Source organism: Netta rufina (genome assembly GCF_964035555.1).
Source record: "Netta rufina genome assembly, chromosome: 2".
NCBI lineage: Eukaryota > Metazoa > Chordata > Aves > Anseriformes > Anatidae > Netta > Netta rufina.
Genome location: NC_140124.1, coordinates 90945045 through 90972600, shown reverse-complemented (window position 1 = coordinate 90972600; position 27556 = coordinate 90945045). Strand labels below are relative to the sequence as shown.

The following is a 27556-nucleotide window of genomic DNA, read 5'->3' as shown; positions in this document are numbered from 1 at the left end:
TTTTTCCTTTTTTTTTTTTTTTTTTTTTAAACTTTGCCATCTTCCTAGCACTGTTTCTGCAAAGTACTTAATTACTTGCATAGTATTAAGCATACTTCCAAGTGCGATGATACTGTCCCTCTCTCTGTTATTATGAATTCCCTTCACGCAGTTACCTGCTCTCTGCTGTATTTAGCTCTCTCCAGTGATTAGCAAGTCTAAAGAGACACGTACATTTGGAATAAGCACAGGTTGGTCTTTTATGGGATATTTCTTCTCACATCAGAGATCCTATCATTTTACAGACTACAGTCACCTGGCTTCATGTCCCTATACCTGTACCTGAAAAAAACAAGTAGTGGAAGAGTAACTGTTTTCATTTCAGCCCTGGTTAGTCTTAGGTTGGCAAATAAACTAAGAGAAACTGCTCTGGTGGGCTTTTTATACACAACATACTTCTTTGCCATGCTTCTACAATTCCGTGGAACTTCTGTGCTGCCATTTTGTCTTGGACTTGCTGTTGAGTTCCCCATAGTGTATACAAAACCTCAAAATATTTCCAACCAGGAGATGTATCGGAGGATTACATGCTCATTGAGAGTTGAATTATGAAAGTGCTTTTATTGACAAGAGAGAATGGATGACATACTGTATTGGTACATGTTGAGTTTGTCAAATGACTATTTTGCATTACAATGTCACTGTGCAATTTTCTTTCTTGACAATTCTTTTCTGTCTGGTATGATTGAGGCAGAGAGAATTTTTGCACTTTTACATGAAAAAAAAAATCACGGAGGTAGGTGTTTTCATTTTTATTGTTAACATCATTTTATAAAATCATACAGCTGCCGAGATCACCTTTTACTTCCAGGTCGATTAATCTAAATAAAATTATCTTTTGTTCCTCAACACCCTCGCCTCGTTACTAGAAGCATATGGAACTAGTCAATAAATCATACCATCAGGCTGGTAGAACATGCATGCAGATTTCTAGGAAGAAAAAAAAAAAAAAAAGCTTTTAGTAAGTATTTTCTGCTCTTGTCTCAGTAGTCAAGGACTCTACACAAGCAGTATTGCACGATACACTGTTACCTTAATCGATAGTCAACAGAAACAGACTTGGACAGAGGAAAATCATCAAGAGGAATGACTCCAAGGTTTTCAGATGTTCCCAAACATACAAGCTTCTGTATTTATGTAATTTCACATGTGCTTTAGTAAAGTGAGAGGAGTTGATCTTTTGCTATTGCTATTTATTCGATTATTAGGAGGGGCAAGAACCTTTTGGGTCATGCAAGCAACCTGTTTGCTGACAAAGACACCCAGACTATGTGATCCCTTCTGTATTATGAGCCTGTATGCAAGATTAGGGAGAAACCTTTGGCCGAGGGGCAGGAGGCCATGCTGTTTTTGTTTTGTTCCAGCTACTCCTGTTGGGAGACTGTTTTATAATCTCATTTTGGACACTTTTAATTTGCAGTATTAGGCTTTTGCAGTCTGTATTATGCTGTGGTCAGTATGGTCATTTGCATTATATCCTGTAGCTTAAATAGCTCTTTTTCCTCCTTGTTTTTTACTAACCTGTTTTATTTTTGACATACCAAGAGCAATTCTGCTTAGCTTTGAGCTTCCATACTAAATGAACTGAACGCTTTTATAAGATGGGACGTCCTTTTCTCTGATAATCCATACAAAGTATGGCACAGAAACTCGTATCAGAGCATCAGTAATGGTGCTATTATTTTTCTATCTGTAAATCCCAGCGTGTTTTTTTGACTGTCATGCTGGCCGATAGCTAATCTGATCAGCTATTAGGTCTGTTGTTCCAGATGACGCTCCTCCAGTACATGGCAGAATTTAATGTCAATGATCCCCAATTGTGTAATGGCTTACGCGTGGTATTGTACTTACTCTACATTATAGAGCATCGCATATTTCATCTTGTTTCTATTTTTATTTTTTTCAAAAAGATCTGTCTCTTACTGTGTCCAGTATGCAGCCCCCTCTTCTGCATTGACAATCCCCAGATTTCACTTCATGAACCTGTTCTATGTTCACAATCCTACCTTTTATTTTGGGATCATTACTAAGACTGCAAAAAGAGATACTTGTCCCAAACCAAGTCCTTGAGGAACTAAATGGGTAACCATTTCCCAGCTTAATAGTTCCCCTTTCAGCACAATTTCTTAGCCTGCTGTAGCACACTTCTAATAATCCTTATTCTGTAATAGCTTCGTATATGGAACTAGAGGTAATGTATTACTGAAATCCAGATAGATTCATTCTTCTGCATTTCGTTTGCATAGTAAACCAGTGTGCTCTGAAAAGGGCAGCCTCTATGGGCTGTGTTTTCCATGCTGCATTGGAACCTGCTTTTATTTACTCATTTAATTGTCTTTTCCTTCAGAACTTGTTTTAAAGACATTCATAACACTGAGGTCATGCTAGCAGATGCGTCACTGCCTGGATCGCTCCTGTTGCCCTTTCTTCAAGAGAAGTACCGTGTTTATTGTTTTTGATTCCAGATTTGACAAATTTGTTTGTCTGCAGCTGACCTATGTTGCTGGACTTGGGAGTTTTTCATGCCAATCTCTCACTATTCTGGGGCATCGTTTTTCTGTCTCCCTCTGTTCATCTACATTAGAACCTCTGAGGTTAGTTTCCACACCAGCTGCAGTAGCTTCAATTTTCACACTTTCTACACATTTTCAGCCATGAATCACCCTGTCCTGACCTATGTTTTTCATCAGAGTCCTTGTTAAAAACTGTAGCCAAATGTTCATTTAGTTTTCAGGTCCTTTTCCTCTCCCAGCTCATTTAATAACAACAATTCTCCTTTTCTTTGTATTTATATTCTTTATTTTATTATATATATTATACATTATATGTGTTACAAGTTACTTATATTTTCCTTTTATTTAAATAATAGTTTGCAGTTCGGTTTAATTTTCCTTGTCAAGGTCTAATGCTGCTTGGCTCTTGGGAATTCTCACTTTATCCTTGTGCTTTCTATCTTTCCAGAAGTAGCTTCCTTTGCTTAGCAGTGCTTTTTCTGATTTCATGTCAGCTTTTATAAAAGTGCTAAAATCTCCTTAAGACCTTTTTTTTTTTTTTTTTCTTTTTAGTGCAGGATGTTTCTGAAAACTTTCACTAAAAGTTTTATCTCTTTTTCCAGTTTTTGAGATGTAAATTCCATGCATTTTTGAACCTCACCTTCAAGTAACTAAGTCTTCTCTATGTCTAAGTCCCTGATGTCTTCAGTACAGTTTTCCTGACCAATTAATTTCACAAATGTTTCGATTTGATGCTTTCAAATTGAAAACCTCATTTAGGATTGTTTAACTATCTATGCTACACTCATTTATAATCCTTCAGACCAGGGTTTCCATCAGTCAGTGTCTTCCATCACACGTTGTATAACTACTCACAAAAGCCAATTTTCATATAATTATTGTATTTGTATCCAGTTTTGTTTTTTGTTGCCTTTGATGTTAAAGTTTAAGCTCAGCAATTTTTGTCATCTTGTGTTTTCTCAGTTATGTGTAGGCAGTTAAGATAGTACTTATTTCAGTGAGAGAAAAGTATCTGATATTATCCAAAACCTTTTTTCCCATGTAGCTACGTAACCTTTTAGAGCATCTCAGCAGTTAGTCCTACTTGTTTTGAACATCTCACCAAAGACATTTCAGTTCAGACGAGTTCTTTTATCTTCACCACCCTATTTCTGTGTTTTAAAATTAAATGTCTGTGTTTTAAAACTAAATGTGATAAATGTCTTTAGCACATTTTCTAATTCTGATTATTTTTCTACCATATACTTAAGTCAAGAATCCTACAGAGGCTCTAATCCCTCCATTTTGTAGTCCTGTGTTAGTTCACAAACATCTCTGCTTTTTCCACTCTCTTTTTGTATTTGGATGATAGCTGGGATGTTATTAAACAAATACTGTTTTTTGTTTGTTTGTTTTTCTTTTATTTATTAACATACATATTTCTAACCATCTGCTGTTTCTTTACCTTGCCATCTCCTTATCTACCTGACTTCCTACTCCCTTCTGTCAAAGCCAGTGATAGGAGTCATCTCTTTGAGCTCTCTAATTTGAACATCAGCAATGCCAGATAAAATACCATAATCTTCCTGGGTTCCTGAAGGAATTATTTGTTGAGGTGACCCTTTCCTCCGGGCTCTGATGACTGGAAGCCCTCCAAAACTTCTTCCAGTTAACTGACGTAATCAGTGCTGCTCTAGGACAGCTGTGAAGGCTAGAGCAGCTACCTTTTATAGCACCAGCAGACAATCTTTCTGGTGTCTCCATCACTTCTCCGCCTCTTTGAAAAGGAGAGCCACTTTCCTAGAAGTGGTTCTCGGCTTTCTGCACTAGCTGCAGACCTCTCAAAACAGAGGTCAGAGTAGTTCCTTGGTGAAATCTCCAGCTCCTTCTACTTCCCTGTCCTCATCTGTTGAATGAGGGGTTGTGTAAAGTCTTGGCAAGCCTTGTCACGATGTTGAAAAGTGAAAAAAAAAAAAATCAGAAGAGGTCTGCATATTACAGTAGTTCTGAGGTCCCAAAGTAGGCTTTGCAGGTTTTTCAGTAAGGCATTTGATTGTAGGATGCACCTGGCTTGGTGCAGCATGTCCTGCTACCAATATTTTATTTTTATTTGTCAAGCATGAGAGTGGAATAGGAAGGGTTTGTTTCTTCCTCATGAAAGTCTCAGTTGCCTGTACCTCCTATGCCTAAAAAGGTTGCATGTACACCTTGGAATGCTTTATTAGCTGAAGTATTCCTCATATTTGTCTCCTCAATTTTCTCTATTTCTGTTGAGAGGGAGAAGTCATAGAACAGGCAGAGCTGGGGGAAGATGAAAGGTCTCTCTTTACTTCCTGACATAGAGCCAAAATATTCATTTTTGTTAAGAAGCCTTGCTCTTTCTGTTCTATTCTATTCCTAAACCTATTCTGTTTTTTTATGGCAATAGTATCATGAACGCATTGTGATGATACCACCATTTCAAATTCTTTAAGTTAGATTTCAGGTTGCCATGAAGGAAGAGCAAATCTGTCCTAAATGGTGGCTTTAAAACGGGGCTGGTTTAACATGGTGAGTTTAATAGTGAAGAACCTGCTTTGAGAAGTCTGGACATTCACAGTTCCCAATGGATTCTGCTTGTTGGCTTTACATTGCCTATGAAAATCAGGTCCTGAAAGCACTTCTGTTGCTAGAAAAAGAAGCTTTCTGGATGATATGAGAGAATTCTTGTCACCCTCCAACTGAGTAAATGAAGTGCTCAGATTCACTTTTGTCTGTGGTGGAAATAAGGCTTATTGTGCAGTAACCCCTGCACTGAGGTACAGACCTTTCTGTAGAAATGAGCCCATACTTTGGAAAGCAGTTATAGGGACTTTTCTCTGTTATCTAAGGATAAGTTACTACTAGCATTATCCAAGGTCATTGATCTGAGTCTGTCTCACTGTCACACATGATTAGACGGCTGTATTGTTACGTGTGGATTCTCCAGAACAAACTCGTGTTCGAGTGGAGCCTTTTTTGTCTGCCTAATTTTGAATTGATTTGTCTTTACAAAGTTATTCTTTATCACCAAATGCACCTTAAGAATGAAAGATTGCATCTCAATCTTCATGAGGAAATAAACAAATCTGTTTATACTGGATATGGACAGATGATTACAGCTGGTCAGGTTATTGCCTATGAAAAATTTATCTCCGGAATGTCTTTTATCCTTTCTTTCCTTCTAGGGAGAAAATCAGAGAAAGGGCTTTGAATTTTTATTAATGATTCATTACTCATAATTCATCAGTGAACAGTTTATGCAAATACACTTTGCAAATTGCTCACTTTAACTATTACTTGGGGTTATGTCTGAATATTACCTTCCCATGGGAAGCAAAGGTATGAACATTTGGATTATTGATATTTAATCATGGGAGAATAAATGCATATCAAATGTTAAATACTCAGATACAGAAATTATTTGCAGTATACTTGGTTACACTAAATTGCATCTTAATGGAGTTCTTGTTGACATTAAGTAATGATTTAAGATGAATGAGTAAATCACAAGCCAGCTAGCTAACAGTTGAACATAGTATTCTTTGAGGGCCGCTAACCAGTAGATCTCATGTTCCCAAAGACTTTTATGTTCAATATACATGAAGGAAATATCCCCTTGTACAGTGTTACATGTACTGTAAGGAAATAGCCCTATGCACAATGGAATACGGGGGAAAAAAAAAAAAAAAGACTACGTTGCTTCTTCTCCTGTTATCAATGCAAAGAAAACACATTTCCTTGGCTTGTGAAGTTGGAGGGGATCCTTTGGCCAGCAACAAATGCCATACAGGGTTGTTTTTTTTTTGTGACTGATGGATCATTGTGGGGAGGAAGAGAAGTAGATTTATTATTCTATGACTTTACAGTGTCCATGAAGGGCTTGGTTGGGAAGTATGTTGTCCATGAGATATAGCTTATTAGTGGTTGCATGATTTAATGCCTAGGGGTGCGGTATTTGTCCAAATTTCTTTTCAAAAGTATTCTGTAAGCTATTAATTGTAAAAATATTTTGTCAGAGAAATCTAATTTTATTAAAAATTTGCATACAGCTGAAAGTAATTGTGTTGCATAGTTCTCAGAGGTGTTATTTTTACTCAAAGCCAGAGCCCTGAGGAGCTGATAACCTGTAAAATCAGTGTGTCTTTCAGGCTGATTTGAGTAACAGACTCAAGGATTGCTAATCTTTATGTGCAAAAAGGGAAGATTTTTCTAGATACAGGTAGTGACCAGAGTTGCCATTTAGAAATTGTATATAAGGGAAAGATTCATGGAGACATTTGAGAAATAAAAATGGATTGATTTTTTTCGTTCTGTTTCCTACTCCACAAATGGTGATGTTCGGGCACTGGGTAAGCATTCTCCTTTCGCTGTGTGAGAAACAATCATCACCCGTGAACACGTAAGGTGCCTCTAACAGAGGTAAAAATGAGTTGCTGAAGTGGTGAGAGTAGGTGTTGTATTAACAAGTCTGTAATTTATTACTGCCCTCCTTGCATTAAAATTCTTGGCTTACTGGAGCACACTCCTGTGTAGGCAGTTATGCAAAGTTGGCTTATTGCAATAGCGTAGTTTAATGATAGCATACATGCCCATTACAGCAGGCTATCTCCTAATTTTATGTACTTGCCTCAGTGGGATGCACCACGTAAAACAAAGATACTCGCTCCAAAGGGAGTGTGTACCAGAGGTTAGTGGTCTGGGGATCAGGTCCTGTTCCACAGATTTTACCAGAAGATCAAAAAGGCCACAGTGAGATGCTTTGCTTTGTGGGATGCCGTCATAAAACTAATTGTTGGTGTTAGCATGACCGAGGTTTCACCCAGTTAAGAAGGTGACTAACTGGCAAATTGCTAATAGTAAATAGCATCATCTGCAGAGAGACATAGCCAGGGCAAGGGGAGCGTACCCTCTGGAGAGCCACAAGCACCCTGGAAAGGTACCTAAGAAGTTTGGTTCAGTGTGGGCTGATAGCTGTGCTAAAGAGCAGAACGGAGTCGTAAAGGTTTAATAGAGCAGTTGTGGTTTTACCCTGCTGGGCAGGTGACTTCCATCATAGCTGCTCTCTTGCTCTGCCTCCCTAAAGAAAGAGAGGGAGAAAATATGATGGGAAGGGCTCAGGGCTTGAGATAAGGACAGGAAGATCATTCAACAATTGTCATCATGGGCAAAACAGACTCAGCATAGGAAGATTAATGTAATTTATTACCTATTACTAACAAGCTAGAGCAGTGAGAAACTCAAACTACAAACACCTTCCCTCCATCCTCCCTCTTCTATCTCCTCCCTCCTGAGCAGCACAGGAGAACAGGGACTGAGGGCTGCGGTCAGTCCCTGATGCTTTGTCCCCGCCACTCCTTCTCGGTCCCTCCCTGCCCCTGCTCCCCGTGGGGTCCCTCCCACGGGATGCCGTCCTTCCCCAGCTGATCCCACACGGGCTGCCCACAGGCAGCAGCTCCTCAAGCACTGCTCCCACACGGCTCCGTCCCACGGGGTCCATCCATCCATCCCCCAGGAGCAAACTGCTCCAGCACGGGTTCCCCACGGCTGGGCGGCAGCTCCCCCCAGACCCCCTGCTCCTGCGGGGGCTCCTCTCCACGGGCTGCAGCTCCGGCCCGGGGCCTGCTCCTGCGGGGGCTCTCCATGGGCCGCAGCCTCCTCCAGGCCACATCCACCTGCTGCTGGCTCCTCCACCCATGGGGGGGCTGCAGCGTGGAGATCTGCTCCATGTGGCACCCATGGGCTGCAGGGGGACAGCCTGCTCCACCAGGGGCCTCTCCCTGCACAGCCCACAGGGGAACTGCTGCTGCCTCCGGCCCTCCTGCTGCACTCACCTTGGGGGGCTGCAGGGCTGGTGCTCACTCCTCTCCCAGCTGCTATTGCACAGTATTTCCCCCCCTTTCTTAGATCTTCTCTCCCAGAGGTCCAGCAAGGATCACTCACTCACTGTCTTAGCTCTGGCCAGCAACGGGTCCCTTTTGGAGCCAGCTAAAGCTGGGCTCTGCTCACAGAGGCCACCCCTGCAGCCCTCCACTACCAAGCCCATGCCACATAAAGCCAATACACCAGTAAAGATATATTTTAAGTTAAAGAAAAGCAAGCAAATACAGCTCCTTTGGAAATGTTGTTTTTTGATGTCGGAAAGCAGTGAGACTAATTAAGACCTGTTCCCCTGCTAATATCAGAGATGGCAATTACTAACTTAAAAACCTAATGTGACTGAAAAGAGCCTGTTCCTACACCCATAAACTTGACACTGTACACCCCTGGTGCTATTGTAATTCCAGCAGATGTCAATTTAGAATAAACAGGTGTATTTCTACAAAGTGTAAAAATGAAATTTACCAAGACAGTTGTTTCATGTGGAGGTGATATGGAATATCTCTCAGAGGTGAAAAATGGGTTCTGAATGAACTACTTTTAAATGCGTGCCAAGAACCCCTCTGTATTGTTGTACTTTTTAATTAGATGAAAATAAATGAATTGAAAAGATGAAAGGAACTTGTGTAACATCTCACTTCAAAGGACAGCTCTACTCTTGAGGAGAGTTTTTTTTTTAAAAAGGGGGGGGGGGGAGGGGAGAAAGGAAAGAAAAGAAAATCGGCTTATTTAAGAAATATGCTTTCTCTGTGGATTTGGCTTCAGTTTTACCTGCCTTAGACATTAAGGGATGACTCTTGCTCATTTGACCTAATAGAGTTATTACCCCGGTGTAAGGGAGAGTGCAGTCTGGCTGACAGTGACGTTCCCTCTGCGCTCGTTCATGGTGCTTTGTATTGAGTCAGCAGTGCTCTCGAATGAGCTGGATTATTTTTGACCTTGTAGAAGAATTTTTATTAAAGTTTCAAAGCTCTGGGCTATGTTTTGGACAGAGACGTTGTACATGTGCAGTAGCTCTGTGTCTGGGTTTACTCTGGGTAAATGAATTGTGGAAAGGAACAACTGAATGGTTCGTCTGCCTGCTAGGCAAGTCAGCCTTCCCAGAATACAGAGGCAGTAGCTCCCACCCAAAACACCTAAGAACTGTGCTTTGTATACTGTCCATATACTCAGTAACTCGTGTTATGCGACGTATTTCACAACCTTAGTATTGGCTGATTGGTCTCAAGGGCCCTTTCAGACTCCTTACTTGAGTCAGTGCTGTCTAACTCCAGGTCTTTTATCCAATTTTACTCCTCTCAAAACAGGAACTGTTTGTTTAGGCCTTAAGCGCTTTATTTCCAATCACATCTGTCCAGGGCATCATAGTTCCATGTGTCATCATAGTTCCACGTAAAGGTGACCTGGCAAAGATGATGACTTCAAACTGCCCAGGAAGTCACAGTTTTATTCCCTAATTCAATTGCCCTGAGGTGCAGGTTAGCAGCTCTAGAAAATAGCATTTGTATGCAGAAGCCTAGCAGAGAAGTGTCACAACAGCTAACTGACAGTATTCAGAGAAAAACTAGCTCTTTCCATCCCTAGGAAGATCGTAACAGTGCAACCTCTCTCTGTAAGCAAGTTTTCTGTCATGACTCAAAGGAAGAATTAACGCTTCTAAAAGCAGAGGTCTTGTGTGGCTTGCTAAAAAAAAAAAAAAAAAAAAAAAAAAAAAAAAAAGAGCAACTCATCAACTTCATAACTCCTTGATAGATTTAGGCAGACTGCTCTGTGTTTTTGTTATGCCACGAGCTGTTTAATGAGTTTGCCAGATAGCAGGTTGATGTGAAATGTTATCAGGTTTTCACAAACACAATTAGCTAAGCAATTGAGCTCATCCCAGCTGTGATTAAGTGGGATTAATTGTAATAAGAACCAGCTAAGAGAGAGGGAGAGAGGTAAGCTTGTTTTTTCTTGGGTTGGTACTTTGCACTATTATCCTTGTAAGTATCCTTTATACATCATCAGCTGCAGAGACTTTATTACTTTAGGAAATGGTTGTTGGACTTCCATTCAAATGAACTTCATCCTAAACAGATTATTCTAACATTGGAGCTGTCACTGAGTGGGAAAACAATTTATTTGAAGCATCAATTACATCAAACAGAAAAGTAGCCATTGGAGTTAGTGTTTTGCAATGCAAAGGAGTATGTTTACTCTCAATCCTAAATACAGTTAATATTCTGGGAGAGAGCTCTCCGTGTTCCAAGAGGGGAATAGCTTCCCTTCATTGCATCATAGTTTGCATCGGTACTAAGTAAAATTGCTGTATTAGTTAAGGCTTCATTTGATGAATACCAGCATTTGTAGATGATTCATGTGAATTTCTTAGGCGATAAAGCAAAATTATCAATTCTATAGCTGGAAATAGGGGGGGAAATGACAGCTTTACATGAAATTGCATGTAGCGTGTTCAGTAAATCTGGAGAATATGGAGAGTGAAGTGCAATGGCAGTAGTGCAAATATGCACTTTGTAGGAATAACAGAATATTAGTGCTTTCTTTATCAGAAGTGGAAAGCTGCTAATGTAGAAATAGAGTGAGCCATATGAACATACACATACAAGAGAGGAATGTTGCAAAGTAGTCCATATCTGAATCGTAAAAAGAGACTTGCCTGTATCTTTATAGCAAATATTTTTAGTATTTAGCATTTAATTATTTTATGGCTTCTGGTTCTTTTAACGTTGCTGCCGGTGGTCAATTTTTTTGCAATTCAGAAAGAATAAGTAATGCAGGTCTGATATAACAATGCAAGGTACGTATACTGCCACAGTGATTGCACTGTTCTGGTGTGTAATGTTTGACCAGAAAAATCACAATTGTGTTTTCTTTTTTTTTTTTTCTTTTTTCTTTTTTTTTTTCCTGGACAGAAAGGGGTTCCTAAGCTCTGTGCTACTCCAGTGAAAATCTTTAAGATTTTAAAACAGTATCATGGTTCATGCATTCTCTATTGCTTCATGATGGATGTACTGCAGTTGTCTCCTTACTTAATAACCATATCTAATAAAGAGAAATCCAGTTTTCTCTTCTCCTATTAATATATAGAGGCCTTTGAAGATTTCTGCTGCCACCTTTGTATCTCTTTCAAGTACTTTTTTATTTCTATTGAGGGTTATGAACTCCGCTTGATGGGCTTGGTGCCAGTGTCTCTGCTCTGGTCTTCAAATCCCAGTGCTTTATTTGCTTTCCTAGGCATTGCCAATATCTGAGCAGGGCAGGTCAACTCCTTAAGGATCCTTTCTGTAATCTCTCCTTGGCAACTGTGCAGGACCACTGTGACATTTCCTGCAGCCTACGCAAATTTCTAGTGTTTTTCCACATTCAGTTTCAAAACTATTGATAGCTGCTGCCTTCTCTCTTCCCCCTCCTCCTCCCACCAATTTTTCTGTATTTTTGGAAATACTGCTTCCCTCAGACGCTGATCCACAAATCTGTGTTGCCATTTCACATAACATGAAAGTGCTCCTGGTACTAGATCTCCTTGAAATGGCAACTGGCTATTTTAAATTTCAGCGCTGAAAACCATTGCTCCTGAGGTTCAGGAGCAAAATACTTCGCTGTAAATTATTACTAGACAAGATTCAAAAATTCCTAAGGATTCTTTGACCTATGTTGTGTTGGAATATGTGGACATGAATGATCTCTTTTGGACTATTCTTCCTTATAGCAGTCCATCACTTCTCTATTATCATTTTATTTGTAATTATTTAGTGCTTCTATCTGAATTTAGTCCCAACTAAACTTACTGCTATATAGAATCACAGAATGATTTAGGTTGGAAAAGACCCTCAAGATCACTGAGTCCAACCACCAACATGACCTATACAATACTCATGCATTACACTTATATGGAGCTTTACCAACTATTTTGGGGAGCTTTATATGTTCTTCAGCTGACTCTCCTGTCAGCGTTACTCGTGTTGTTTCAATTAGTCAATAACTACAGACAAATTAAACAGATTAGTAAGAAAAATCACTGTAGAAGTGAGAGCTATTACGCTATTCTGTTGAGATGTATTATATTTTTAAAAAGTATTTGAAGACAGATATTTCTAACCTTTGAGTCTTTTTACAGTAAATGTTTAATTGCAGCACCAAAAGCTTTCTAAGTGCATTAAGAAAAAAATATACATCTAGAAAAAAAAAAAAAAAACAAAAAAAAACAGCACTATTTTTCTTGTATACTATGTGTGCATATAAAACATTTTTTGCCCAAGAGTGCTTCTGTTGTGCTCCACGTTGTCCAGTGATTTTTCAATGTGGACATCATCAGCCCCTTCTGAGGCAGGTTCAAGGATCACCAAGTCCCTGGAAACGTTTCATCCTCGTGGTCAGAGTCTAATTTTAAACTTGAACCATGAGATTTGGGGTTGTTGCTGGTGGGTTAATTTCGAGCATTAGCCATTAAAGCTTTGGAGGTAGCTACTGCCTCCTTAGAGACTTGCTGAGATCTGTTTCAGCCTTACGCAGTAGTTAATTCTGTATAGTTTTGACTTCCTCAGTAGTCAGCATTATTCTGCATTCCCCTTTGTTGTAAAACAAGATGAATGGTTACTTCTTAAAATTGCTTGTGGATTGTGGTGCATGTGGAGTCTAAAAAATACATATACAGAGTCTAAAGAAAATATACTTTGATGCCTAATATAATGTCCCTTCCCTTCTGCCCCCTTGAAATTCTCTTGGTCACTATTTCTTGAATACATCCCCGTCTCAAAGCTGTATCTTCTCCTGAGCTGTGGGAATGGCTGCAGTCGTTCATCAAATCCAGCATTTTTGTCTCCATTTGGTGTTTACCCTGTTGGTAGTGGATGCACATTTTTCCCTATCCTTCTATAGCACTCTTGTTATAGGTAAGTTATTTTTAATTTCCAGTAGGAGAGTTTGGAGGGAGATTTATTGGTGATCATCCTCTTTGCTCCAGGGAAGAAGGTCTCTTGCCTTCTAACTTAAGTGTACTAGTTGTAATCACTTGGAGTGGAGCAAACACAAAGTCTCCACATGTTTCCTCACCTATTTGTGACAAGTTCCAACATTGGAAGGAGACAACTTAAGACCTTATGACAGATAAGGCTGCAATTTGCTAGATGCTGCGTTTTTGCCACCTAACCTTACCCATAAAAGTGGCCTAGAAGAAAACTGGAGAGGGACTCTGTCAAGGAGTGTAGCCATGGGACCAGGAATAATGCCTTTGAACAAATGGGGGGGAGATTTAGATGAGATGTGACGTGACGATGAAGTTCTTCGCTTGGAGCACAAAGCACACATGGGAATTAGGGCTGAAGATGCACCTTGCTTCTGTTCTTTCCCTTAAAGAACAGAATTAAATTACCTAAAAAACAGTGTTAAAAATAAACCCAGGGCACAGGATGGGAGGTGCAGGGCAGTCCCTGTGGCCAGGGGGCAGCCTTTCTCTCTGGCAAACCAAATGACCAGGGGAGCTAGCCCCAGAAAAGGGGCCCTCAGCCCCCACAACCCTGCTCCTTGTCCACGTGAGGGCATCTTCCAGGCCGCCCCCAACACAGCCACCATTGGCCATGTGTGGGCTGTTCTATCCCAGAGGCTTGCAGAGGTCACAGTGGCCACCAGTGCCCTGGACCCTATAAAGCAGGCCCCCTGCAGCTGGCCCACCACTCGCTGAGCATCTCGGCCCTCTGACTGCCAGCTTGTGTGGCAGGAAGGAGACCAGGAGAGCAAGGCGAGCGGCAGGCCTCTTGCTGTACGAGGACAGCCATGCAGTCTGGTGAAGCACCAAGAAGGAATGCACCTGACCCCCAGAGGAGAGGTGTCCTGGGCAGAGGGGTGGCACAAGAGACACCAGTGCCCAAGGGACCTCTGGCGCCCAGCCCACAGAAAGAGTTCGTAGTCTGCAAGTTAGATTCACTGGACATAAAATAGAGCCTCTCAAAATCATTTAAAGTCTGTACCGAAGCTGCATGATTTGTTTACTGTGCTGCTTTGTTCTGTTCTTCAGGTTTGAAGATGGCACAGTCTCTTTTCTTGATATCATTGCTCTGAAACATGGATTTGATGTTCTGGAAAAACTCACAGGTCAGTTATCATGACTTTAATAATGAAGACCGAAGTTCTAGATTTATCCTTGGGGCACAAATCTGGTGATATTTCCTATGGCTGTAGCTTAATTTTCCTTTCTATATTTACAGACCATGTTCATCAAGGTGAAGAACAGATTCTTCAGGGTATCTGTTTTATTAAGGCCTTAACACATATTATTCCAACCTCCTTTGGAAAAAAAAAATAAAGTATTCAGCCTGTTCTAACCTAACACACATTTAAGGCTTGAGTACATCGACCACTTCTAGTCTGCCTCACACTCAGAAAGGTGCAATGGGAAAATAATAGTAGAAAGTAGCTGAGCTACATCCTATTCATACTTGAAGCAGTAAGCGTTCCTGCTGTGCATGAGGACCAGGCAACTTGACCTGGTGCAGAAAAGCTATTTGGTAGTACAGATTTAGAGAGAAACCAAGAAAGAGAGTTTAAAGTGCAGCCAAAAGCTTTTTTGTTAGATAGGAAATCCAGTTCCACTGTGTGGGTAGTTATCATCATGCAGCAAAGTTTCCAAACTATGATTTCTTACAGCAGTTAATTTATGTCTGTACTTTGAAACACTGTAGTGGAAAGCAGCATTATGTGGTTTTTGTTGGTTTTTTTTTTTTTTTTTTTTTTTTCCCTAATTTTGTTCTTGATATAAGATAATTTACCACTGTAAATCTTAAGGAAATTCTCCGCTTTCTCCCTCAGAGAAACACATGGCTGTGAAATTGTAGTACAGTTCCTGTTCCCTGAGGTGCAAGGTGAAAGGAAAAGAGACAAGTCACAGCTTGCTGTAGGGGAAGTTCTGACTGGGTATACAGAAGTATTCTTTTTCAGGATGAGGTTAGTCAAATGCTGGAACAAGTGCCCGGAGAACCCTGCCAAATCTCCATCCTTGGGTATTTTCAGAATTTGGCTGGACTTGGCCCTGAACAATCAGAGCCTGTGGCTATGTATAACTACACTTGAGATTTCCAAGCAAACTCATATCCTGCCATTTTCATCTCTCCTGCAGTTTATGGAATTGACGTTCCCCAGTCACACTAAGTTGGGGAAGCCAGTGCAAACCTGGCAAAGGTCCCTTTGCAGTAGATACCCCTGGGAAGATCATTTCTGTGGTACATTTACTGCCATGACTTTATCTTCCCCAGGAAAGGGTAGGTAGTCTGGGATAAGAGGCCAGCGCAGGTTTGCTGGCTTGCTAGGTAGCCTTTTGACTCAAACTCTCTTCTTGGGCTCCCCCTGTTTGGGTATCTTTGAAGCCCTTACCAGGGAGCTAACACTACAGTCCCAGATACAACCTTGAGCTGGATCATAGTCTTCAAACCAGATACTCTGTGTGAGGGGCGACACTCATTGTGCCATGTTGACTCCAGGATACCCTTCTGCTTGTCTGGCTCTGTACCCCAAACACACAGCCTGTCTGTGATTGCTGCTGTGGGTCAGTGATCCTCCTGAAAGGTGCAGGAGATTGCACCTAGCCAGGGAAGCATGCAGCACTGACTGTGCAGGAGCCTGGCAATATGGCATGCTTCCACGTGTGGATTGTGCAAGGTTAACAAAATATGCTCCTGGAATATGTCTCATAGTCAGGTGTGTGCACAGTTAATGTGAATTTTCTGAACCTCCCTTCTCCAGTGCACTTATTCAGTTTCCTATATTAAGGCATAAAGTGCATCATGATCTGAGTCCACTGACCATGAGCTTTTCAGGCTTACATAATTTCTCCTCATGCCTGTGGAGGTTTCTTGTCAGGATTTATCTGAAGGTTTCTAGTTTCTTCTTCCTCACTGAGAAAGATTTTTGTGAAGGATATTCTCTTAGATACTTGCTCATGTGGAAGTCAATAGAAGACTTTTTTGTTGACTTCAATGGGAGTCTGACTGAGCCCCAACAAAAAAGACTGGTTTGCTTTATGGGGCTCCGTGTGGACACCAGGGATCCAAAATAAGCCTTTACTATACGTACCTTCTTGCACTACAAAATGGTTCAGAAGAATGTACAATCTTAAGCAAACACATTCCTTTGTAAAGGGGGCTAACTGAGTAGGTTTAATGTGTAGGGGCATTGCCTGGCATGCCTGATGTAATGGGAGTATCTCTTCCATTGCATTCCTCATCCATCTCAGCCTTCTTCTGGTACACATTTCAGCTAAACTACTGAAAAAAATCTCCTGATACTAGGCAGAAGGGAATATTTGGTCCTGAACGAAGTGTGTAGCAGTTGATAAAAGGGTGTAATACATGCAAGAATAAAGAGTCTGTTGAGACCTTTCAGTCTTTACTATTGCTTTTAATTTGCCTTCTCATGGATAGCAGTGATCTAGGGTAGCTGAAGTGACTTGGAGACCTGTCTGTCAAATTGTTCATCCACAAAAATTTTATGGGGGTGAATCAGTTGGCTTTAATTCTGGGCTTGATTCATTTATTGCTTATTGAGTTTTGGTTTTGTTTGTTTATTTGTTTTAAGATATATATCTTTTTTTAAGTCTGTCTTTAATAATAGCTTTCTGTCTCCAATATCTGAAGTATATCAAATTTTATTTGCTCCAACACTCATCAATACCCAGGTTTAACTGGTTCAAGTAGCAAAGCAGATGCATTTATACTATGCTGAAGGGAACAAGGTGAACTGTTGTATTTGTTCATTAATAAAAAATGCACTCATCTATATCAGCACCTTATTCTTTACCAGTCTGCCTGAATAAAATCATTACAAAGCTTTTTATGGCACTCTGTCACTTTGAGAATAGCTATGGACTGCTGTCTTCTGGATGCTGGAACATTTCTGTGGATGTGGTAAAAAGTTTAGTAAGTCTTCCAAATCTTCCAAAGCAATGACAGCAGTTTTTTGAGGCATAACAACATCTATATTAAATTAGCTTCACAGAGAATTTTTTTTTTTTCCAGTGTATTCTAATTATTGTATTCTAACAAGTGTAGTAACCTCTGTTTTTCCTGATATTGCTTATTGCAACAGCTTATGTTTTTGCTGGAAAGCATGATTTCTTAAAGCTGAAAATAGTTAGGTCAAAAACATGGAGGTTGTTACAGGTTTTCAGACTAATACTCCTTTCGTTTAAAATAAAAATTAAAAAAAAATAAATATTTTTATTTTCCTTTTAAAAATTAACTTTTCACACTGCTTAATAGTAGAAAGGCAAAGGGAGATGAGATTAAAAAATATATAGGCTGAAGGACTGAATGAGAAGAAACCTACACTGAGGAGAAAATTGAGAAACCAATGTTTGTGATATATTTGGATTTATAAACTTCTTCACTACTGGCATAGCGTAGGTACTTTGGTGGTCTCTAGACAAACTCTGGAGTGCCACACTGAACAGCAGAAGCACCAGCACTGCCTCTTTAACATCTACAAGAGGCCAGTGAAAGTTACAGGAATGCATGGTGAAAGAAGAAATTGAATTCTGTGAAGGATTTTAGACACCAGTGGATCCCTGACTTTTTCCCAAAGTCAGGTTAGTCCTATATCGTGTGGCCCCAGATGAATTAAAACTTGTTCCACATAAGTAGGAATATTCAATATCTCCCTTCATACTAAAACTTAAGTGATTACATGTGTGTGTACATCAATTTCCACGTGGTATGTTTTTTTAATTAAAATTTGATCATATGAAAGAGAAATCAAGTAACTACCATTAAAAGGTGGTAGTACAAAGTTGTACAGCTGTGGTCACATTTGGATTTTTCCATCATAAACAACAGCCTACAAAGTGGTAGGTGCTGTCCAGAACAGTTTGTTCACCTTTCCAAATGTTTAGCTCTTCAGTATCTGTAGGCATTGAATATATCTGTGCCTGGCACAACCTATGCGACAAAGGATTTAGTGATTTGGTATTGCCATTTTCCCCTCACCGTGCCCCCTGGACATCATTGAGAGTACTGAAGCTTTGCAGGTTACTTAATTTCTGTTGAAGGAACTCTGTTCCTTTTGAACATAGATTATTGCCATTTGCATGTATGCAACAAAGTTATCACATGCTGTAGGAATGCTTCCTAATCCCGAACTGCAGATTCGTTCTAATCCACTTTATGAATATTTCTTGCACTTCGACTGTCAGAGTTTCCAGTGGCAAAATCTACTGTCAGATGGAAATCACTTCTGAATGATGCTTTCCTGTAGCTTCTGGAGTACTTGGTTTGCATGCACCCACTACTAAAAGTGCTTCTCATTCTGGGTGGGAAATAGCCTGGAGCAGAAACAAGCAAGATAAACAAAGTGATTTTGTTATTAAGTGTTCCCTTCTGTGTAATGAAAGCACTGCTGAAGTTCTCTTGGGATGTAAGGTAGCTGGATTGACCGGTGTAATTACTGAAGATAGAGAGGGAGATCACTAATGGAAGGTTTCATCATTAGGCTGTGCTGAGATAAGTAGAGGTCTGTTTCCAAGTCTGATATCATCCCAAGTCCTTGACCTGTCTCAACTTCCATTTAACAAGAAGGCATAGTTCATGCCAAAGTTATATCATGATGTGTGTGAGTATTTAAGGCATTTTCAGACATCTTGTATATTAGGATCTTTAAACTTGACCTTAGCTGCTATGCACTCTTATTAGTAAATATTTATCAGTTTTACAAATGAAGCTAATGTACATCATTGGCAATTATTTTAGAAGTGCTACTTTAATTATGATGTCTATTCAGTCAGGAGACATTAATCCTTTTCACAGCGAAATGTAATATGTATTGGAAGAAATAGTGAAATGCAGACTAAGTCTCCTAAGCATGATGTATTTAAAGTCCTTTTTAAAGCCACTGAGTGGTTGATTGGTTGTTGGAAAGTAAAGGTTGTGCCGGCTTTCGTAGAGTCAATTATACCACATAACAGCTGAAAAAAAAACAAACAGTGCATAATGCTAAACAGTAAGGCTAATCTTTATTTTTACCTTGGCTTTTGAAAGGTGGGACTTCTGAGTTGTTTTCTGCCATGTTTTAGTTTTTGCCATCATCTCATATATCAAGGACTGGTTGCAGCTAGTGGTGGGATATTGGACAGCCTCCTGATGATGGTGCTGCACAGACTTTCATGTGTGTCATGTTTAAATACTTATGGTTTCACAAATTATCCAGTTCAGGGTCAGAAAATACTTTTCTTTCCTTGATCAGATTGGCAGGGATCACTGAAATTTCTTCTGTGTGGAGATTTGTGGCTGCTTCCTGCCATCATCTTGGCTTTTCACTCAGACAGTTGGTGTAATGCCTGTGATTTTTTACTGCTTTCATCCTGGGTGCTGCTTTCATTCATATTTTTAATGGATTGGTTTTTTTTTGGTTGTTTGGTTTTTTTTCTTTTAAGATTAAAGATGGCATTAATACATGTCTTCTGGCATGTGATAGGCATGTTGGAAGTGGATGCTCCATTTTGGCTAAAATATATAAAATTCTTCACTTTTGAGGAAACCCTCGCCTTGGTTTGAGAGAGGATGAATTACTGACAAAATTTTTACTTTCCCTCTGCCATTTGCCACAAGATGAACTGTAATGTAAAAGAAACCTGGGCAATTTCTACAAGTCTCCTCACTTCGCTGCTCACAATTAATGCCTTCTGTAACTGCACTTGGAAGATCAATAGGATTTGTTGATGTCTTTTTTCATGAGAAAAAAAATGTTTGAGAAGTTGACACTGGGGAGAAGATGCTCTATCCACACTCTAAATATGAAAATATAGGTACACTAAAGAGAAGACATTTTAAATTCTGGCTTCAGAAAGAAAAGTAAGACTTATAAATATAAAAGGGGTGCAAAAAGAAGCTTAAAGCCGAAAGGTATTCTGATTCCCAGATAATGACACTACTAAGTACGTCAAAAGACAAAAATCTCTCCTTTCATGGTTAGTGAGGTGACTGTTTCTGTTTTCTGTCCCCAGATGAACTTGTTTTAGAGAACAAACTAGAAAGAAAGTTATTTATGTACTGCTACCAGCTCTTGCTGCTAGCATGTTATGTCAGTCTAGGTTTCTTAGTTTTCTTTTGTGACTTGACTAATGCAAACTACACATCGTTTATACCCTTGAAAGCAGAGCAGAACAGCTAGGGCTTGATTTCAGAAGCTATGAAAAAGTGAGTTAGCAGGAAAAAATCCTGCCAAGGCTGCTTTTGGAGGGTTTAATCTGTATATAAGGTTTATTTCTAGAAATGAAAACTGCTTTTATGTTTTGGTTTTGTTCTAATGTGTATTTACTAATATTGATGTGGATTGCATTAACAAGCTGCCTAATCCGTGAAGAGGGCTAGGCAAGGACTAAAAGTGTCAGTCTTCCCTCAGACCTATAGAGATAACACAGGGAGAGGTAGCACAGTACAGAAATGTCTTGGGTGTTTTTGCATAATACAGCTGGAGAGAAAAATACACTTCTTAGGAACTAAAATAAGAGGAAAATGTCTTTGTTATAAGCTGAGCTGATGAAGAAAAAGTGCTGCACAGCTGACAGAAGATATACACTTGGCAAGAGATAATTGTTCTGTGTTCAAACAAAGCAGCTAGCAAGACTTCTGTGTTGAAGACACTTGGTGGCAAGCAGTATTATTACAGAGGAGGGATTTGCAGCAGAGTCTTTTCGTGCCTGGGAGACATCTGGAAAGAGGAAGCCGAAGCAACTAATATCTGGGGGATCAGCGCAGGTGCTGTGGCACTGGCTTGCCAAGGCCAGTGTTGGCAGGAAGCATTGCTGATGGGCTTTTTGCTCATGCAGTGATAACTGAGCTCTTGCAGTTACTGAGAGTAGTCTGCAGTTACTGAGAACTTCTCCTTTGGCAGAGCTATGTGCATTGCAGGTCCCCAGATATTAATGAGTATAAGAAACTTGAGGCATTTTTGCTTTGAGGGAGCTCCATGTGTTACCATGTAAAAGGATGCTGGATTCACTGATCTCAGTTTTCTCTTCAAGGAATGTTTAACCATAGACTGTTAGCACCATCAAGTCTTGGGTACACCAGTTAGTATGGCCCGTGTCTGCCTTCCCTCTGCATCCATCTCTATGTGCATAGTTTAATCTCTGGATGATGAAGAAATTACACACACATATTGGGTGTCCTACTAGTTGCACTTCCATACTGTAGATCAAGATTTACTTCTGTAGTTACTGGAACCACCCTGGTGTAAAACTGCTTTAAGTAAGATGGCAATATGCCCTTTGTTTTTTTTTTTGGTATAATTTATACACCTTCATCTAACTGTTTTGTTGTTAAAAAAAAAAATAAAAATGGGAAGCAATAGAAAGAACAGCATTGTCATGAGGAATATGGCAGCTGCTGAACATGTTAGTATCCTCAGTGTTACTGTGTTATGGGTTGCTGCCTTTACTAAAGCCAGCAGAAATGCTGCTTTCTTGCAAAGAACCAATAATTTAGAAGAACTGTTGCTCTGAATCCTGAGGAGTGATAAAGTGCGCTCTTGCACTTGTCATTCCCAAATACAGGCTTTAAGACAGGAGTGTTGTCATTAGTTCTGCATTCTTGTCTGCTTTCTCTCTCTGCTAATCTTTTTTTTTTTTTTTTTTTTTTTTTTTCCCAGCCCTGATTGTTGACATAAACATTTGGAGGCCTTCCTTGAGCTGCTGTAGCTATAAATCAAAGTTGTTAATGAGCTGATAAAAGTAAAGTTTGTCCATGTGCTAGTTCAGTTTCTTCAAGGTAGTGGTTGGTGATCTAGCAAGAATGATAAAATCCCAGGCCTTTTCTCTCCCTATCACTGAAATCAGGAGAAGTATATAGTAGTGAACAACCAGGAAAGCAAGATGGGAGGACATCTAATAAATTGCAGTGATTAATCTATCTCTACACCTACTCTATTTATGTAGTTCAAAATAAACCATTGTGTTTCTAGCCAAAGAAGTTAACTTTTTTTTTTTTTTAACCATAGCAGAGCAACTTACTAATCAATCAGTATATTTTTGATCGCATTGCATATGAATGCTGTTTATCCTTGACTTGAACTGTGGGATCCTCATTCCTATTCAGATTTTCCTTTGAACAAGGTTTTACCAATGTGAACACCAACTGTGCATTCTGACGTTCTTGCAGTTCTGAGTACCTTAGTGTACATGGGTTAATACAAGAAAAGTGACTTACCTGCTTTGCATTAGATGGCCTCTGTGAAAATAAGCCCTGACCTATTGATGTATCAGTACCTATACAGTATAATCATAGAATCACAGAAGGGTTTGGATTAGAAGGGGCCTTAAAGATCATCTAACTCCAATCCCCCTGCCGCAGGTAGGGATACTCCCCACTAGACCAAAGCCCCATCCAGCCTGGCCTTGAACACCTCCAGGGATGGGGCATCCACAGCTTCCCTGGGCAAGCTGTGCCAGTGCTTCACCACCCTCTGAATGAAGAATTTCTTATAGCTAATCTAAATCAATCCTCTTCTAGTTTAAAACCATTCAATCCCTTTGTCCTATCACTATACTGTCAGATAAAGAGTGCCTCTCAAACTCTCTCGTATGCCCCTTTTAAGTAATGCTGCTGTAAGGTCTCCCCGGAGCCTTTTCTGTTCCAGACTGAACAACCCCAACTCCCTCAGCCTGTCTTCACAGGAGAGGTGCTCCAGCCCCTTAATCATTCTTATGGCCCTCCTCTGGACTCGCTCTAACAGCCCCACCTTCTTCTTGTGCTGGGGCCCCAGAGCTGAACACAGGGCTCCAGGTGGGGTCTCATGAGAGCAGAGCAGAGGGGGAGAATCACCTCCTCAACCTGCTGGCCAAGCTGCTTTTGATGCAGCCCAGGATATGGTCGGCTTTATGGGCTGCAAGCACACATTGCCAGCTCATGTTGAACTTCTTGTCAACCAGCACCCTCAGGTCCTTCTCATCAGGGCTGCTCTTATCCATTCTCCAATCAGTTTGTATTTGTGCTTGGGATTGCCCCAACCCAGACACTGGACTTTGCATGTGGCCTTGTTGAACCTCATGAGGTTTGTACAGGCTGACCTCTCAAGCCTGTTAGGGTCCCTCTGGATGTCATCCCTTCACTCCAGCACCACACATCTTGGTGTCACTGGCAGACTTGCTGAGGGTGCACACAATCCCACTGTCCATGTCACCTACAAAAATGTTAAACAGCACTGGTTCCTATACAGAGCCCTGAGGAACACCACTCATTTCTGATCTCTACTTGGACACTGAGCCATTGACTGCAACTCTTTGAGTGTGACCATCCCACCAATTCCTTACCCACCAACTGGTCCATCTGTCAAATCCATGTCTTTCCAATTTAGAGGCAAAGATACTGTGCAAGACAGTGTCAAATGCTTTGCACAAGTCTAGGTAGATGATGTCAGTTGCTCTTCCCCATCCACGAATGCTGTAACCCCATTGTAGAAGGCTACCAAATTTTTCAGGCACGACCTGCCCTTAGTGAATCCATGTTGGCTGTTATCAGTCACCTCCTTATTTTCCACAGGCTTTAGCATAGTTTCCAGGAGGATCTGCTCCATGATCTTTCCAGGCACAGAGGTGAGAGACCTCATTTGTGTGGACACTCTTATGAAGTCAATGGGGCCTTGGAAAGAAGGCTAATTACAATGACTAGGGCGCTAGATGAGGACTTGTGAGGCTTGAATCACAGAATCACAGAATCACAGAATTTTCTAGGTTGGAAGAGACCTCAAGGTCATCGAGTCCAACCTCTGACCTAACGCTAACAGTCCCCACTAAACCATTTCCCTAAGCTCTACATCTAAACGTCTTTTGAAGACTTCCAGGGATGGTGACTCCACCACTTCCCTGGGCAGCCTGTTCCAATGCCTCACAACCCTTTCAGTAAAGAAGTTCTTCCTAACATCTAACCTAAAACTCCCCTGGCTCAACTTAAGCCCATTCCCCCTCGTCCTGTCACCAGGTACATGGCAGAACAGAGCTCCTTTCCTCACTCACACACAAAGTTTACTTGACTTTTATTGAATCATGTACATACTAATATTCAGTAAGCAGTGAGTTAGGTAACTGTGTTCACAGACTCACAGAATGGTTGAGGTTGGAAGGGGATTTCTGGAGGCCATCTTGTCCAACCCTCTACTCAAGCAGGGTCACCCAGAGCAGGTTGCCCGGGACCATGTCCAGGCAGAAGAGTTCCCAGCATCTGTGGGCAACCTGTGCCAGTCAATGCTCATTTACCCATTTGGTAAAGAATTTCTTCCTGAAAGAGTTTCTAGATCTGGATTTGGACTCTGGTTGGGATTTATCTTATGTTGTTCTCAGCACCAATGTCTGATCTGACTATCTAGATTCCCATTGCAATCCATGGAAAGAGACAGTACTTCACCACCTTGGTTTCTCTGACATATTTTGAATATTTGGGATGACGTGAGTTATAACCAGCAATGCTAGTTCTTCTCATTGTCTATTAAGGGAACTTAGATGATCAGCTTAGCGTGGCATAAGAAATTTTTTAACTTTTAAAGAACCTTCCTGCTTAATGGTCATGTGGGACTAGAAATCTGAACTGTCAGATTAATTGAGGTGGAAGTAGTGAGTATTTTGAGTTTTTTTTTAGCCTTTCCTTAGGATTTGTGGTTTGTGTTGGGCATAACAGACTCTCCATTTCTCTTGGCTGAAATAAACTGATAAAGCAGAACAGGGAATATGTTGGAAAAATCCTGAGGAGCGTGAAGGCTCCGCATAAGTTTTCTTATTTGTGAAACCCTCATCCATCTATTACTCAGAGTGGTTTCTGATTTGCAACATATATTTCATGCTTCAAATCCAAGCTTATTCAGGTAGATGTTGGTTTCTCTGAGAAGGAAAGGCTTACATTCTGACAGCAGACAAACTATTTTGCAAAGGAAAATAATAATAATAATAATAAAAAAGTCTGTCTCCAGGGAGAGAATGTCCCTGTTATTAAAAAACAAAACAAAACAAAAAAAATCATAGAATCAGTCAGGTTGGAAAAAAGAATATGTACAGCTGACTTCAGAAGTCTGTGATCATTTTCATTTCTGACTTACTGGTTAAAGCAGATTAGAAAGAAAGATCAGTTGGTTCTTTTTCATCAAAAGAAGCTGTTGTTGGGACTGTTGTTAATTTATTAGGAAAGTCATGCTCAACGGAGCACATATTTGCTAATGGGTGTAAATAGAATTAAAACAATTACAGACTCAATATTACAAAATGAGCAAGTAGGTGAGAGAGTCTTGTGCAACTATCTGAAAATACAGCCAAGCATATATCGTGTATTTGGAAGGAAAGTTTGAAATAAAGGATGGGTCCTACCTTTTTTCTTTCTGTAGATACAGAGTCTATTCCCAGTTCTGCCTGAGGTAGTGTTGTGAAATCTGTCACTTTCAGTAAACAAAGTGGGAGAAACTACTGTAGCCTACATCAAGAGAGAATGGGTATAAGACCCTACTCTTTGATAAGGGTTGTAGGAATATTAACAGCAGTCAAGAGTAATGAAACTGATCTGCTGGCTCATATACTGACCCAGCACTGCTGACACATAGCTAAAGGAAATCTTGGAAAAACACTTTCTGTCTTTATTATCTTCCTCCCTAGAAGATCATTTTCTGTGTCGGATGTAGTTAGGAGATGACGGAATTGTCAGTTTCACTACAAAGCTGCCATTATCTTTGCTAAGAAATACAGAACCTATATAGGCTGTGGAACCGCGTTTTTCAAAGAGGTAAGGGTTTTCATAGTTAGCCCTGGGTGCAGAACTTCCAAAGATTTTTTGCTGTCTAAATTGATTGGTGGGTCAAGGTCTTAGTTATTCTTGGAATGCCATTTTTAAATGGAGAAAAATAAAATAAAATAAAAATGGAAAAAAAATAAAAATAAATTGTAGCTGTATTCTTAAGCCTGTACAAGAAATAGTCAAATGCCCTCTATAGTACTAGCTGAAAACCAGAGCTGAAACAGAAATAGAAAATAAAATTAGACTTGAATTAATTTCATTAAATCTTAAACAATGTAATATATTGCTAATTAATTTTGCCATGTCTTGATATGCTAACAAGGAAATAAAATGTTACCTTGTGGATACTAATTTACTTGACAGGTACGTGAACAGATTTTCTTACCAATATGCACCTAGAAAATGAATCTTGATAGGGCAGTGAAATGAATTTAATTATATGAAGAACTAGAGCACACTGTGACAGGAGAAGGGATCAGTCTTCTGGCATTCACAAGAAGGTCTGTCTGGTCCTGGGGTGTGCACTTCAGCCATCCCTTTGCAGATGTCAGGGTCCCATTCCAATGCACGTTGGTTACCGTGGCAAGGATTACCTTATTTCATTTACTACATTTTTAATTTCCTAGCTAACTGGATCCAGCTGTTTCAGCCCATCATGCAACACAGAGATTTTATGCTAAATCCAAAGGGGCTAAATTAAAGCGAAAGGAAATTTGCATATTGTGTAAAACTCTACTTGTTCAGCAGATCCAGATTATATGGTGCTAATCACAAACACTAGATAGAGAAAATCCTCTTGAAGTCACCCTGGGGTTAAGTCAACTGCTTTACACTCTTTGACATATACCCATGAAATATGTAATCAAGTCTGTTTGACGTCCTCTCCTAATTACGTGTGTGTATTTTAAGCAGATGCTTTTCCAGCTGATCTGTGCCTTTTGAGATCTTTTCTTCATTATTAATCAGAAAATCATGCTGTATGTTAACGACAAGTGCCAATTATGAGAAACTAATATTAGTTTCTTTGCTTAGAAGCTGTGCTTTTCCAAATAAGACCATTGCCAAACAACATATAGATGTAAAGAAAATGTAAGAATCTCTGAATGTTATCCATCAGGGGCATAATTATTCTACCATGTACTGCTCTATTTCAGCCTAAAACTAAAATTTATTCTCCCATATACTATTTTTTTTTTCTTTGAGAGAAAACATTAAGTAAATTCTCTGCTGGAAGTAAAAATGGACTGTTAGTTTTCACAAAAGCTGGAATTTAAATGATTAAAATATTTTCCCCTCAAGACTCTACATTCTTAATTTCTGTCAAGAATATTAATACATAAGTTTAGCCTTTCATTAATTCTTCTTAGTCAGTGAGAT

At 40.0% G+C, this 27556-nt stretch overlaps 1 protein-coding gene across 1 annotated transcript in view; it reads left to right on the top strand.

Annotated features, from left to right (window-relative positions):
• Positions 1-27556, top strand: part of MOCOS (molybdenum cofactor sulfurase) — a 222778-nt gene that overhangs the window by 106099 nt on the left and 89123 nt on the right. Inside the window, exon 5 of the mRNA XM_084281422.1 lies at positions 14443-14519. Within this exon, the coding sequence (XP_084137548.1) occupies positions 14443-14519 (77 nt within the window). The remainder of the gene's footprint in view (positions 1-14442; positions 14520-27556) is intronic.